Source organism: Crocodylus porosus, unplaced genomic scaffold (assembly GCF_001723895.1).
Source record: "Crocodylus porosus isolate Cpor-Errol unplaced genomic scaffold, CroPor_comp1, whole genome shotgun sequence".
NCBI lineage: Eukaryota > Metazoa > Chordata > Crocodylia > Crocodylidae > Crocodylus > Crocodylus porosus.
The window spans coordinates 5871549-5887461 of NW_017728944.1; the positions used below are offsets into that span (position 1 = coordinate 5871549).

Below are 15913 nucleotides of genomic sequence, written 5' to 3' on the forward strand. Positions count from 1 at the left end.
AAAAAAAAATTCAGTAAGAACTTTTTGTGCTCACATATAGGTCTTACTAAAAGAGTTCGCCTTTCTCCCCCCACACCTGCCAATGAAGTATTAATTTAATAGATGAACTAGTTTGTTTGAGGCTTTAGGTTAGAGAAATCTGAATAAGGCAAGGGCTTTCTAGCTACGTAAAGCAAAATAAAAAACAGTGGTGTTTATGCAAGAAGTCCAAGGGGTATCAATGTTAAGTTTTTGTTAATAGGGCAGATGGGACATGAAAATAGATCACACTGGAAATTTAGGGTGTGTACAGAAGTTTTACAATACTGTAATTTAGAGCACTTTTTATAACTTTATACAGCTATAATGCTCTTAAACACAATAGAAGTACAGTGTTTGGGGTGGGAGAGAGGAGGAATAGGCTGTGAGCTTCCCTGCAATTTCCAGATTCGGAAGCAGACCATGCTCCACAGACTCCTAAGGTTTCTCCACCGGTCAAAAGTTATTTAAAGCCCTGTAGGTTGCTGAAGTGCTATAAATTACAGCACTTCAAGTTTAATATCTAATTCAACAAGGGTTAATGTAAAGCACTGTACCCATTTTGAAAGTGCTGTAAAGCCATACGCTTCTGTTAAGTCACGGCAATAAAACACTTTAAATGGCAAGAAAAAACAGCTCCTGTGCCCATGCCTATGGGCAGAAACTGGCTCATGGACAGCTCTAAAGGCAGAGATACAAAGTTTGAATACGCACAGCAAAGAGAGAGCTTGAGACACAAAGGGAACCACAGCAGCAAGCTGGGAACTTACTGTAGGAGTGCCAACGGGCAAGCGAGAGGTGAGGGCTACCTCTGGGAAAGGAGATGGCAGCAAACGAGGGCACACACTGCAAGCTACTGAACTGCAGAGAGGCAGCCCCGGGCTCCACTGACTCCCAGGGCTAGGACCGGGGGCTCCCGTCTCAGCGTCAACAATACCCACGTCGCTCAGGTCGAAAGGATCAAACGCTTCACATTGTTTAGGAGAAAGGCGAGAAGCGCGCGGGTCCGGGCCGGCATCGCCCTCCTGACGACCGCAGGGCACCCGGACTCGAAGCTCCGCGAAGCCGAAATACGAGTCGCGGCGGGGAAGGCCCGGGCTGGGACGCAAAGGGATTGCGCGAGCAAGCAGGCGGGGGCGGCTCCGCGGAGCTGTCTGACGGCCCCTGCCCCGGCCCCAATCCCTCTGCGCCTTCGCAGCTGGGTCGGCCCCGGCCCCGGCCCCGGCCCCGACGTCGCTTCCTACGCACCCTCACTCGCTCCCCGGACTCCGCTTGGCGCAGACAGCCTTTCGCGCCTTTTCCCCCGCTCGGAGCCCGCCCCCCACAGCCGCCAATCACACGGCGGAGTCGGAGTCACATGTCGGCAACAGCTCTCGTATTAGCTCTTACGTCCGCATAGCGCCCCGCGCCCGGAAAGTAGGGCACTGATTGATTCTATTGGCCCAGTCGCTGCATGTGGCCCTCCGCCTCAGCGGGCGTTTGTTACGTCATGTGGAATGAGGGGTAGAATAGCTTGTTGTCAGGAGGAAAAGGGGTGTTCAAGGGACCAGGCTTTCGTGGGAGGTACACGCGGGTCATGACTCCGTCGGTGCGGGGTGGAAGTTGTGACTTTAGTTGAGCAACTGTGGGTTCGGAACCGGTGAGGGGAGAGGCGCGGGGCATGCCGGAACATGTAGTCCCGCCCAGGGGTCGCTCTGCCCGGCCCTAGTTTCCTCTCTTCTGTTTATTGTTTTGGTTCTCCGACTCTTCGCTCCGCCCCCTTCGCTGCGGCCAACCAGAAGGCAGAAGGGGAGGATTGGCAGTCGCTCTGACCAATCGGCTGGCGGCAACGGTGAGGGGCCGGGTGAGGTCAATCCGCCATGTTAGGATCGCCATAACCGAGCAGAGGAGTCGCGGGCGCGTCCGGCCACGGTGAGAGCGAGTTTGTAGGCCCGGGCAGGCGGCGCCGAGGGGATGAGTGCGCCCCTGGGGCGGTGGTGGCGGCCAGCTCCCTCCGAGCTGAAGCAGGGTGGGAGGCCCCGGCCGAGTGCGGCTGCAGAGCGCGTTAGGCCCCGCGGAGGCTCCGGGTTGGTCCCGGCCGCTGGGTGCTTGGCCTTGGCCTCGGTCTCGGCCTGCCAGGCCTGCGGGAGCCGGGAAGCCCCGTCGCTCCCGGCCCCGTCGGCGTAGACAGCCTTGCGGTTGCCTCTTGCCCGATGCGTCGGCCCGGCCGGCGAGAAAGCGGCCGGCATTGTGAGGCCGAGGAAGGCTGGGGCTGGGGCTGGGGCCGGGGCCCTGCCGCCGCCGTCTCCTCCTCGTCCATCTTGCCCTGCATGACTCATAGCTCGGGAATTGCTGCCTGTCACCTGGCCGCAGGTGGCAGTGCAGTACCTAATGGCCGGGCTGGCGGAGTCTCTGCTCGGCCCCGCTTTGTTCAACAAGTTCCAAATATTTAAAGTAAACTCTGGCTCTGTTAAGGATCATGCATTTGCGCTCCCTGCAGAGCTTGTTCTGCCATGTCCTGACTGATTTGTGAGTGACAGACGTTCTGCTTTGACAGCCCACAGGATGGAGCCCCAGGTAAACCTCAGCGTGAGCTTTAGAGGAGAGACCCAGAGCTTCCTGGTTTCAGATTCATCAAACACTACATGGGCAGATGTGGAGGCCATGGTGAGTGGAGCTGCTTGCAGGGGCAGGTTTTCTAGATGCACATTCGCTATTGCTGTGTCGCAAAACAGTGCTTTGCTTCTGACTTGTAAACAAAATGGCAGCTAGAGACCTGGCAGAGAGGAGCATTTTGTGTCAAGACCACTTTGCAGGATGTTTTTTGGTAAATCCTTGGAGGAAAGCTGCTTGTACTGTTCTGATGTCATTTGTTGAACAGATTTAGTAGGGAACAACTTGCTTCTTGGATGCTGATGATATGAAAGTCCATTTTCATTGCATTTCCAGCTTTACTTATTTGTTTTCTGCTAGATCCGCAGTAGCCAAAACCTGACCCCTGTGTAACAATTTCTAAAAACAAGTCGAAAATTTTACCAGTTGCCTGAAATAAGCAAGCCTTTTCATGCTTAGATTTTATATAGGTATCTGTGCCTTGGAAATTGTTCTGCAGAGAAACACCTGGCTTTGCTTACAGTTCATTTTGAGCAATTAACAGCTAGAGAATGGCTACACTGAAGCATTTTCTTGAATCTGAAACACTTGAAGATGTTGCTTAGTAATGGAGTGAAATACTTTGGGTCTTTTGATACTTGTGTTACTTCAGCCTTTGGCAACCCAAGGAAGGTAGGTATGTGAAATAAAGGCTGGTCACATGAGTGTATTGTTTCCTGATTGTCTGTTTGTTTAAAGGTTTCTGTGCTTAAGAGCATTGGCTTCAAGTCTCTCCTTATTGCGGTGTATTTACATAGTGAGCAGCAACAGTAATTAACACTGAGTAAGTCCCATGCCAGTTCAGTGGAAAGATTACTAAATGCAGCTTTGGTTTTTAACTAGAGAAGAAGGGATTGGGGAAATATTGGGTTTTGTTATTGGATGATTAAACTGTGTAATGGCTGAAGAAGAGGCAGTGACATTGCTGGACTGCAGAAAAATGGACTTCATAAAGCTTCATTGATCTTTAAATGAGCGAGGAGAGGGAAGGGACTGACTAGTTAAGAACTGTCAAGTGTCAATCTTTGTTTTTTCTTTCAGGTGAAAGTTTCATTCGACCTGAACAACATTCAGATTAAATATATGGATGAGGATAATGATGAGGTACTTGCATAGGTGATTTTTCATACTGCATATCCCCATTTGTGGCTATTTTAGTGTTAGATCATTACTTTATTTTTGGAAAGGTGAGAGGCAATTTGTAACCCCCTCTATATAGGCATGTGCAGAGGACATGGTGGGGTGGGCTGCGCCAGGCTGGGACTAGAGCTGCACCAGGCTCTTCCTGGCACTTAAGGGGTGGAAGGGTTAGGATGGGGGTGCGCTTGGGGTGACTGGAAGCAGCACCGGGAGGGGGAGCTGCAGCCTCCTTGTAGCCCCTCTTCCCATGCAGCCCAGTCCCCACTGGGAAGAGCCCAGTACTGCGCTGGCTCCAGCCCGCAGCTGCAGCCTGCTCTGCCCCATGCAGATCTGGGGGCATCCCCTCCACTCCCCCCTCCGTCCTGTGCCCTCTAGGGGTGTTCACAGAAGTGGGAGCCAGCTCCCCCATCCCCGCACCCTCCAGGCAAGCTGCCCCAGCCTCGCTCCCTCCCTCACTTTGGGGGGTATTGAGCTGCCCCCCCCAGATGCCCCTTTCCTCCCTCCTCCCCTTGCATCCAGCTGCTAAGTCTGTTCTGGTGGAACTTTATCAGAAATTGGATCTGAATCGGCCATATACACCTTTTTAAAAATTGGCTATCGATATCACCCCCAAAATCTATCGGTACACCCCTATTACTTACTTGATCTGATATGCTTAAATCTTTTGCAGATCTAATTCAGATGCCTCCATATGAATTAATGACTCAATGAGAAATTGCTTGGTTCTACATGTACCTATCAAATAACTAACTGCCTGGCATAACTTCTCTGCCTCACTACTTATAGGGTTCTATAGATGAGAAGGAAGCTTTTATAAAACTTGAATGCTGCAATATGGATTTTTTTTTAATTTCTAAAACGTAAACATGTCTGAAAGTCTTTGTTAGAGTATCGTATTAGACCGTTCCTTTTTAAAAAGATCACTACATTTGCTGTTTCCAAGAAAATTCATGAGGAGGAAATCGCCCTTTTCACTTGAAGCCATGCCTGTGTAAATAGGCTGTCTTCTTGTTTGTTAATCTGATGGGATTTTGGAATGGAGCTTAATCATTCGCTAGAAAAAGCATTACTGCTAGTGATTAAATAACTTATTTTTACAGCAGCAGGTTAGTCACTTAACGCTGCATATGGTGAATAAATAGCCAAACTTTGGATGATGGCTTGGTTTCTATGTAATTTAGATTAGCATTTAGGCATAATGTTTTCAGTACTAATGAGAGCAAGATTTGACTGTATTTGCATGTATAGAAAGTAGAAGGAATCTTTAGTAACTTGCTTCCCATAGATGCAGCTGTGTTGTTTCCTTGTATTCCAACGATTCTTAAATGGCAGAGACCCCAGTCAAGTATCAGTGTACAGGCAAAGAGACAGCTGTCCCAAGGAGTTTATGCTCCAGGCATAGACATCGTTCAGTGGGGCTCTGCTTTCTTTTGTTTATTCATTGTAGTCGTCATTTTAATGTTTTGATTTTCTTGCTGTAAGGTAACCTGAGTGTTTGTTGGGAAGAAGGCCTATAAATTGCATACCTAAATAAATAGGTTAAAATAAGGGGCAATAGCATGAAATGATAAGTGAGTTAGGGAGTATAGGAAAACAGTTATTTCTTACCCAGAATCTCTATCCTACTGCTACTTGAAAATTTAATTGCAAATATGTAAATCATTTTATGTCAAATGATGGTAACTCTTGCTCATTATTATTTCTCTTCACAGGTTTCTGTCAATAGTGAAGGTGAGCTATTTGTTTTTTCATGTTTAGATTGTACTGTTTTCTGTAAAGCCATAATTTCGTGGCAGGCCATGTCAGAGCGTCTTACTTGGGAACAGGAAGGATCTGTTTGTAAAAGGAAAACTTGTAGCAGGCTATTCTTAAAAGTCCTTTCAGTCTTTTTTATTACTGTCTCACTACTTCAGTAGTTTGGTTAAGAGCTAAAGAAATCCCTAAAAACACAAACAACTTTTATAATGACTAAAATTCTATGGGTTAGGTTCAGTGTTCAGAGGAATTACAAGAGGTGGGTGTAAATGAAGAGAAGAATGTTCCACGTCTGGGTGGTGAGTGCAGTTGTGTGTAGTCTTCTGTGTCACTTCTATGGCATATAAATGCTACTGAATCCCCTGGAGAGTATGTGAGCTTTACTTCCTGATACGTGAGATCCTAAATGCAGTATACTAAAATTACATGCTTGTTTCTAGAATGTAGAAACATTCACACTTCCCTTTTTTTCTTTTAGAGGAATATGAAGAAGCTTTGAAGGTAATTCTTTTTGACTTTTTTTTTAATGCCTTTAACTAAATGGATGTAACTGAAGTATTCTTGAATAAATGAAAAGTGAAGTGGTTTCCCTGGTTGCATCTGCACTAAAGTCCTTTGTATTGATTCAGTTTATCAGTGCAGATAAACTGCTTAGTCGTGAATTCAACAAAACCTACACAACAGCTGTCTCGTGTCCCAGCCATTTGTAACATTTCTTTTATATTGACTGTATTGAGTGGCAGAGAGCTCAGCTGACTGCAGTTTGGCATGTCACTTACTGTGTTGGTTTTGCAGCCATAGCAGTGCAGTATAATGCAATCTCTTTAAGGGATTTTACATACTGCTTCTGAAGTGAAATGAATGGGAAGTGATTATCATGCACTTTATATTTAGATTGCAGCTAAATTAGGGAACCAACTTCAGATGAACGTATATGAAGAAAATCTTCCTCCAAAGGAAACATTAAGTTCCTGTTCAATGCAAGTGTGTGAAAATGTGGCGTCAGAAAGAATGGCCATGCTAAAGGATGGAAAGAAACCTCTCTCTCACTATTCCCTGCTGGCTCGGGCCATAGGGGAGAACAAGAAGACGTCCACAACACAGGTAAGACTGTTTCCTTCAGTACAACTAAATCAGAATAATTTCACTTAACAATATAAGAAAATCTTTCTCCAAAGGAAACGTTAAATTCCTGTTCAACGCAAGTATGTGAAAAAGCAGGGTCAGAAAGAATGGCCATGCTAAAGGATGGAAAGAAACCTCTCTCTCACTATTCCCTGCTGGCTCAGACCATAGGGGAGGACATGAAGACCACGACACAGGTAAAAATGTTTTCTTCAGTACAACTAAATCAGAATCACTTCACTTTACAATATAGTATTTCAGTATGGTCATCATCTTTACTTCATGGTAGAGGTTCTGAGTCAAAATTTCTGCCTCTGCTTGTTCAAATTCATTCGAGTCAGTAAAGCTATTTGGATGTCTCTAAAGAAGGATTTTTTAAATCGAGGAAGAAGTCTTAAACATTTGAGGTTAGATATGGTTAGATATCCAAAATCTTTGGGCCAGATTCTCTTCTACCTTTTAGACATTTAAGTGTCATTGTAATCTACCCTACTTGAGTTCATGGGAAATCGTAAACATAAAGATTGAATGGGTTTTCCTGCTTGCTGTTTTTTTAACTTAAAGGCTAAGATGACTCTGTTACTGAAGTAGGCATATTAATGTTTTTTTCAGGAGCTTGAGCAGGATGAAATAAGATGTCACTTGAACGTCTGAGTCCACTTAAGTGCCTTATAGGTGGAATAGGATCTAGCATCTTTGTTTTCATAATTCTGTTCTTTGCTTCAGCTGTGTACAATGTTATGCTTTTTTTTCTTTTAGCTTCAGTGTGTAGTTCTACATGAAAAACTGAAAGATTCCTGCTTTTGTTAGCAAATTCATAGTCTGGTTACTTAATATGCATGTGCTGGCTTGCTTGTATTGTCTCTTTCTACTGTTTTTCTGTGAATGGGTAACTGCTTAAAGTGACAGCATTTTTGAGAGAGAAGTATCCTGAACACTGTTCGCAGTTTACAAGGAGAAGTGGGGGATGTACTTGAAAGCGGTATATCTTACTGCTTAATTTCTAATTCATTAGAGATTGTATTTTAGGAAATAGCATCTATAATGCTTGTAATTTTATTTGCTCTGCAGCAAAAGCTAAATCAACGTGAGGCAGGAAGGACCAGTAAAAAGCCTCCAGAGTGGTTTACAAGCTACTTGGAAACAGTAAGTGTCTTTTGAATTTGTCTTTTCAAAAGGTTATGTAAAATACTGTAGGAAGGGAGGATAATTGAAATCACATTTGGTTTTTCACTCATTCCATGCTAGAATCTAGGCTGTATTCTGGACAGCCACAAGGACTTTATGGTGGTTGTCATCTCATCAAGCACCATAATATGGTGCTGCTTGTAGAAAATTCTGTTTGACCAGTTCTAGTGGTGTAATTTTGAGAACTTCCTGAGACTTGACACATAGCACAACTAAGAAGTGCAAAGCCACTGAAGGTAACACTTCTAAGAAGTGTGGTATACTTTAGGTGTTCATTTTGTTTTGAGGAGCTTGTCACCATGCAAGCTCACAGGAGAAGAAACTACCTAAGAGTTATAAGGATTAATCAGCTACTAGTTTCTGAAGCTGAAGTCATAAAAATGCGTAGAAACACAGAAATTTGTAATTTCTTTCCTAGACTATATCAAAAATAGTCTAATTTTACAAAAATATATTTTTCTAAAAAGAGAAATTTACATACTTTAGGCGCTAGATGATTTTAAAGCTTTTCTTTCTTTGATCAACTAACAAACCTGTGAAGGCTCTATACACAAAATAAGCTCTCTCTGTATATGAAAAAGGGAGGTAAAATCATGACTTGAAGACAAATGGGGACCTTATGCTTGCTGGTCAGGAAGGTCAGTGCAGGTACAAAGTTAGCAGGGTCATATTAAACTTGTGTAACTTTCTCAGCCACCTTGCTGGGAAACTGTGGAGTATTGCTAATAATAAGAAAACTAAATTTGTCAAATACAGAGCCATGTGTTTTGAAGTCCCAAATGATCATCTGATAAGTGCGATATTCACCTGAGGCACCTTTACACGTGCTCCAGGAGTAAGGGGGTGGCACTTTTTAGATTAGGTCCTGAGGGTGGCTCTAATTAAAGTGCTCACAGCATCTCATGTATTCAGCCTCCCTGTGCTTCAAAATGGTGGTGGAGTCCTTTAACTAAAGCTCATTGAGCTTTAGGTCAGGTGCCCTCACCACCACCTTGAAGTGTTGGGACATTGACTACACAAGATGCCAAGCTGCTGGGGTGTGCTAATTAGCAGGAATCCTGTGTGTCTGCAGGCACTCATGGTTTAGTCTGGAAGATACAGGCAGAGGAAAAGGAGTTAGTTCTGAACACATCTGGCTTATGAATTGGGGATGATGGGAATCTTCAGACTGACTCCTAAAGCTGCCCATAAGGAAGTGTTTGTGACCAGCTTCTTATCTTCAGTTCAGGGAACAAATAGTTAAGGAAACTGTTGAGAAACTTGAGCAGAAGCTAAGCGAGAAGCTTGTTCTTCACAACCAGCCCCTGCATTCCTCCAGCAGCTCTCTTGCTACAGCACATTCAACTCTGGAGACGCATTCAGCTGAAGGCCACCAGTGTGACTGGCTAATCTCCTGCAGCCACTGTCAGACCCGAATTGTAGGGATCCGCTACCAATGCAGGTAAAGTCTGATGGCAGGATATTTAGGAAGAATGGTGTTTCAGTGTTGATGGAATATGGATAAGAGTGAATATTATTTCAGTAGTAAAGATCACCATTCATGGGGCATAATCCTTATCCTAAATGCTCCAGTGCGTGCCTTGTATAATCAGCAGCAGTGCAAAAGCATGCATCTTTTTTATTATTAAATAGAGGTGCACCGATATATCAGTTGTGTATTGGATTGGCATTGATCAAAGGAAAATTAACATCAGCTTTTTTCAGCTGCTGTAGCTGATTAATGTCACCAGCAAATGCTGTGTGCATAATCAAGGCCCTCACGGTGAAGGAGGGAGTGGGACTGGGGCAGGGGCAGGCACTTCCCAGCCAGGGCAGTGAATTGGAACCCCAGGGCCAGGAGCAGGATGGAGCCAGGGGGTGGCCCCCAGCTGCGGCATGCACCCTTGCGGGAGGGGCATATGCTATCCCCAGACTCGTGTGCAGGGTGAGGGCAGGCTGTCTGCTGTGGGCTCAGAACCAGGGGCTGTGACAGCCTCTTCCTGGTTTGGGACTGGGAGCAGGGTGGGCTCAGCTAAGCAGGTGGGTGGCAGTGCTGGGAGAGGTGGCTTTGGGGGCTACATGGAATTTTGGGGTAGCTATAGCCCCCCCCAAGTATGTGTCGCCTGCCTGCCCCACAGCACAGCGTTCCCGAGGGAAAGGCAGCAGAGCAGAGTGCCTGAAGCTGGGGCAGTGCTACAGGGGGCTTTGAAGGATTATGGCCACTCCAAAATTCCCTGCTCTTTCCCCCCACCCCCCATTGCCTCACACAGCTGAGCCCACCCTGCTGCTAGCCACCTCACTGAGAGAGAGCCAGGGTAGCCTCTGGCCCCAAGCCCACAGTGGACAGCCCACCCTTGCCCCACGCAGAAATCCCAGGGGACCACATGCCCCTGTCTCTCTCCCAGGGGTGCAGACAGCAGTGGGGATCTTCTCCCCCTCCCCACCCTCTGGTCCCCTGAACAAGTTGCCTGTGGCTTCATCCCACTCCTGGCTCTGGGGTCCCATTCACTGCCCTGGCTGGGCAGCCCCTGCCCCACTCCCTCCCTCACTATGGGTGCCTCGATCTACCCCTTTCCACCCTCTCCCCACCCAACTTATTGGCAGGATGCTGCTCTCCAAGCTGCCGGGCTACATTCCTGTAAATGAGCTATCAGATTCAGTATCAGCTGATAGGGCTGGCTAATAATTTTTGGCCAAGAAATTTTTTATCAGTGCACCCCTGTTATTAAATCATCTTTGCTGTACAGGAATATAAATGAGCAAAACAATTTTGAGAAATAGTAAATTTGCTGAAAAGTGCAGTTTTAGGACCACCATAAATTAGGGGCTGTCATAAATTTTGGTTTACAAGGATCTTGCTAATAGGTGGTAAGTGCTCAATGGTAACAAATCCTATGTACTAGCAGACTCTGCTATTTGAGTTCCTGTAGCTTTAAGATCTAAACTGCAGCTGTAACAGTTGATTGGGTACTTCTTCCTGTGATTCTGTATCTGGGGTCAGCACCCCCTGGCACATGCCAGAATGTGGCAGGTGAAGCCATTTTGCTCAACATGCCACAGCTGGCTCAGCCTCTGGGCAGGACCCTGCCACTGGCCATCAAACCGGGGCTGCTTGCAGCAGGCAACAGGGAAGCTGCAAGGAGTTGCAGTGGGGTCCATGGAGCCCTAGCTGAGCTCATTACTGGCAGCGGGTTCACACACCTTGTAGGGATGGTGGGGAAGAGACTGGGGCTGTACTACCACAAAAAAGTTTAGAACCCCTTGCAGCTCTCCTGCCATCTGCCCCCATCATCATCTTACAAGTTGACATTGGGAGTTTTTTTTGGCACTCTGCACAAAAACATAGACCCCTGTTCTGTATGATCTATTTATCTTTCATGGCCACTAGGAGCAGCCAGGCTGTGACTCCACTAATTTTACTGCATCTGCCCTCAATAGTTTTGGAAAGCTGGTGATAGCTTTGGTTTTCCTGTTTCCTACAGTGTATCACAGTATGCACAACACTGCACTACAGTGGATTTGTACTATCACAAAACAATCTACAAAGTTAGTCATGGATTAGAGAAAAAACAGGGTTAGAGGTGAGATGCTAAATAGGAAGTGGCTCTGTCTTTGAAGTTGGGTTGGAAGGGAGGTTCCAGCCATTGGTGTATAAAGTCTGAGTCGTCTTTGGTTATACCTTGAGGAAGGCCTTAATATGCAATTGTTTGTTTCTTTGGAGAAATGGGGAGGCTATCTGTATGTGGGATCTCCTTTCCTTCCTTAGTAGTTCTGTCTAGCAGGGTAACCTTTTGCCTTTCCTCCTTTGCAGTTTGTGCCCAGCCTACAATATCTGCGAACTGTGTGAAGCAGGGACATATTCTCATGATCCTAATCACGTCTTGTTAAAGTTGCGGAAACCTATACTCTGTACACCTGAGCATTACAGCCTTGGCCAGTTCTCCCCTCGGCTCCCTGCTACTCTGGAGCAAGTTAGGTAAGTCTTTAGCTGCCTCTGTTACTGTAGTACTCTTCTGGTCCACAAAGTAAAAATGCCTGTGTTCAGATTTCTTTTTAGGTTTTTATGATTTGGGATTATGAAAGAGAGCAAGAAATTTGGTAAATAGTATCTCCAGAATATGAGGTAGATGAGTGAGCACAGTTTTATGTGATACAGCAACCAGCCACCTTATAGGTTTAGAAGCCGTAGTAGCTGGGTTTTGCCGCATCCCTTTACTGTCACAAATGTTAATGTCTTCTGCGAGTAAAGTGTACTATTTATCAGCTACTATAGGTTTCCTTCCCTTTGGAAGGAACACTGCTGTGTTCCATGAAGGCTCCCTTTAGCTTCAACCAAAAACAGAATTCTAGTCCAAGTTCTAGTTCAGTTGATAACTGTTTATTGTGAAGACCTGGCTTCCTTTCTTTGCAGGCTCCAAAAACAGATGGACAAAAGATTTCTAAAGGCAGAAAAGCAAAGATTAAGAGCAGAGAAAAAACAGCGAAAGGCAGAGGTCCGAGAGCTGAAGAAACAGCTCAAGCTACACAGAAAGATTCACTTGTGGAACTCAGTACATGCAGTGGAGACACCCAGTTCACCTACTGTCAAGCCTGAGAGCCTGAAACCCAGTGGTCTCATGTAAGGGTTGCTAGTACCCAGATTTATTTATTTACTTATTTTTATCTGGCAGTTAAACTCCACGAGAGATTTGCTGCAGTAAAACCCTTGGAAATTAATTCTGTTTGTCAGATCTTCCCTGGTTCCAAGTTCTTAATAGTTATGTAAAGCATGTGTATCTGGGAATAGCTCTCTCTCCTTTGACACACGTGGTATTTGTTGCATTGTATAGCTGTGTTTAGCGTGACAAAAAGAGTCCATATATTCACGCTGTTTGTCATGCTGAAAAATGGCAGATCTGTGTAAAGCTACAATTTCAGACTGAAAATAATGTCATGGGGAAAACATTTTTCTATGACAAATTTTAACTTGTGGGCAGGTCTTTCTCACCTGCAGCATCCCACAATGCTCTGATCTTCCTCTCCTCTTCTCCGCTTTCAGGAAACTGGTGGGCAATCCAGCAGGGACCTACTACCAATTCCATGCTTTGCAGAGTGCTGGGTCTTGCTTATGCTTTGGCAGCACTAGCAGCACAATGGAAATAACCACCACCACTGCCAGGACCCTGAGAAAAGCTGGGGTTCTGACAAGGGTTACAGTGATAAAGTAGGCAGCCTGTCATCCATTGCCGTGACAGGGCTGCAGTGCTGGCAAGGACTGATTGGGTAGCAGGGACTGCCTAGTGGCCTCTGCTGCTCTAAGTGGCTTGCGAGCAGATTCAGCTTACGGGGCTATAATGGCAGCAAGGGCCTATTTGGGGCAGTGGAGACTGACTATCAGCTCTTGCCACTGGGATGTGGGCAGCTTGCATGGCAGCAACAGCTGATAAAGCTGAGTCTCTCTGTAAGCAGGCTGAAGGCTTCAGTGAGGGAATCCTGTCACTCCGTGGCTGAGACTGTGCCTTTTGTAGCAATTTTGTCATACGCCCTCCATGTGTATATGCCATATTGTGTTCTTGTAGCATTACAGAAATAACATGTCAGGGTTCCTGTGTGTATAGTACAAATTGGCATCATCATTTTTAACAAATTTTTGAGAGAGAATCTTTCTTCCCATTCTCTTACTTGGCCCCTATTGGCCTCTGTTTTGAGTTCTTTGCACACACCTTTTTTGCATGGGACCTATTTCATGAGATTAAACTTGACTCTTCATGCAAGAAACCTGTTGTGAAGGTACAGGCTTAAATGTATATTTTCTCAGATATTTATTCCCTTAAACATACAGAAGTATATTTCTGCCTTTTTTGATGCATAGTCCAGATCCAATTTTTAAAGTGAGAGCTGTAGGGAAGCCCTCCTCACACTTTGCAGTGTGCATGCAGGCTTCCTCCCAGCTGCATTGCATATGCAGGCATCCCCACCCCTATTGCACTATGCACTTGGTACTCCCCCCTCCCTACACTGCATGAGGTGCCCTCTGCACCATGTACATGGGCGCTGCATATGCTGGTGGCCCCCCACCTCCTCTTCCTGGCCGTGGGCTTCACTTGAGATGTTGGCTGCTGTCCCACCCCTTGAAATGTTGGCAGGTAGTAAATGCTTGTGTGGGGGAGAAAACGTGGGAGGAACTGTAGCTGCGTAGGAGCCCAGGGGCTGCAGTTTAACTCCTTGCAGGCTCTTGCCCACAGGTTACCTGTTAAATAGCCCTTGCTCACTATAATTGGTTACTTAAGTGTGGAGGGAAGGGAAGAAACATACCTAATTTTTAAATTCTTTTTGATCAATTAAATGTTATATTTCAATGTCAGATGCTTTTCTTAATCTTTCTTTGCTCACAGACTGGTAGTGTGTAGTTGTCTGAGCCCCCTACAAGGAAAAGGTATGGCATCTCATTGAAAAGCAATGATGCTTTTAAGCCCAGCTGTTCAGGAGTCCAATACAGGCTGTTGCTCAGTCTCTTTGATTCAGCATCAGGAGGATAAAAGTCCCTTTACTCTCTGTGGAATACAGACAAGCACTTAATATAATTATCCCATCTAAAAATAGGATAAAGGGAATGCTGTTACTCCTTCAAGTAGTTTCTGACCTTTTTGAGCCAAAGTTAAAAATAAGAGACTGTGTGGGTTTTTTTCTTCTTTTTGTTGTTTGTTTGTTTGTTTGTTTGTTTGTTTGTTTTTAAGGCGTCCTTTGAAATCTAATGCATGGCCTGAAACTTTTCAAATGGATCTGTAGCTGAGCTCATTGGCAACTTCTGTAGTTTAAATAGTTTTGGCCTTAGCTTCCCGTTACAAAATTTTTGCAAAGAAATTAAGATGATACATTTTTAATTGGAGCATTGGTATCTAAGTGCTTTGAAGTTAGGCCAGAGTGCTGTTAAATAGAAGCAGATCAACTGAAAAATTGAGAAATCACACAATTTAGCTTGGTGTGTGCTTCTGTTGTTAAAACTAGTGGAAGAAACTTGTAGTCAAAGTATCTTATTTAGAGTGCCTTTTAATCAGAGAAAAAGAAATAGCTTAAATAGTGGGGTTTTAAAATTAACTAGAAACTGAGAAGAATGACCAGAAATGCATCTGCCTAGTTAATTCAGTCCAGTAACGTCATGTACTTTGCTTGTGCGCTTAGGACTCCTGTACAGCCCTGCCCAATGGTTGTCTCTACTCTGAGTGCAGCATTTATTGATGAGAATTTGCCAGATGGGACTCATCTACAACCTGGGACAAGATTCATCAAACACTGGCAGATGAAGAACACTGGCAATGTGGAATGGAGCTTGGACACAAAGGTGCCTCCCTTTTTTGTTGTTAGTTTGTACTGAATATAAACTTAAACTCCAATAGCTTAATTGGGAAGTTTTGGAAGGGGAATGGTGGCTTTTTAGGGGTGCACCAAAAGAGATTTTGGGGGCCGATAATGATAGCCAATTTTTAAGGAGGCATATTGGCCAATACTGATCCAGTTTCCAATACACAGCCCAGCAGCACGGAGAGTTGCATACATCTGGTAAGTCTGTTGTGGTGGAAGGGGTGTGAGGGGACAGATCAATGCCCTCACAGTGAGGAAGGTAGTGGAGCTGAGGCTAGAATAGAGCTAAGGAGGATAGTTGGGGAAGCGCTGAGGTCCCAGAGGAGAGGGGAGCCAGGTGTCCAAGGGGAGTGGTTGCTCCTTAAGGAAACGATCCTCCAAGCCCAAAGGAAGGTAATTCCAACGAGGATCAAAGGGAGCAGGAGGGCACACAAGCCTCCATGGCTCTCAAAAAGCATCCAGGAATGTCTCTTGCTAAAAGGGAGGCGTACACCCTATGGAAAGAAGGGGTCATCACCAGGGATGACTATATACTGCAGTCGCTCGGGGATATAAGGGGGCAGTCAGGAAGGCCAAGGCAGAGATGGAATTAAGACTAACTTCTCAGATTAAGGACAATAAGAAGTCCTTCTTTAAATACATAGGGGTAGAAAGAAGGTCCCGGGTAATGTGGGGCCCCTGCAGGACGTATTGGGAAATTTGGTTGTCACACCAGACAACAAAGCTAACATGTTTA

General features: G+C 45.4%; 2 protein-coding genes across 4 annotated transcripts in view; one reads left to right on the forward strand and one right to left on the reverse strand.

Annotated features, from left to right (window-relative positions):
• The window catches only part of BRCA1 (BRCA1, DNA repair associated), a 53795-nt gene extending 52652 nt beyond the window's left edge, over positions 1-1143 (reverse strand). The window contains exon 1 of the mRNA XM_019550509.1: positions 1062-1143. The gene's annotated coding sequence lies outside the window, so the exon portion shown is untranslated. The remainder of the gene's footprint in view (positions 1-1061) is intronic.
• Positions 1144-1651: 508 nt separating this feature from the next.
• The window catches only part of NBR1 (NBR1, autophagy cargo receptor), a 32945-nt gene continuing 18683 nt past the window's right edge, over positions 1652-15913 (forward strand). The window contains exons 1-12 of one of the 3 annotated variants that reach the window (XM_019550488.1): positions 1653-1925; positions 2555-2664; positions 3691-3753; positions 5502-5520; positions 6023-6045; positions 6439-6648; positions 6723-6866; positions 7741-7815; positions 9081-9298; positions 11648-11812; positions 12248-12454; positions 14998-15157. In XM_019550488.1, coding sequence (XP_019406033.1) covers positions 2563-2664; positions 3691-3753; positions 5502-5520; positions 6023-6045; positions 6439-6648; positions 6723-6866; positions 7741-7815; positions 9081-9298; positions 11648-11812; positions 12248-12454; positions 14998-15157 — 1386 coding nt within the window. In that variant the 5' untranslated portion in view covers positions 1653-1925; positions 2555-2562. Of the gene's footprint in view, positions 1926-2554; positions 2665-3690; positions 3754-5501; positions 5521-6022; positions 6046-6438; positions 6649-6722; positions 6867-7740; positions 7816-9080; positions 9299-11647; positions 11813-12247; positions 12455-14997; positions 15158-15913 lie in introns of all 3 variants that reach the window. The other 2 variants (XM_019550489.1, XM_019550490.1) reach the window with 2 other exon arrangements.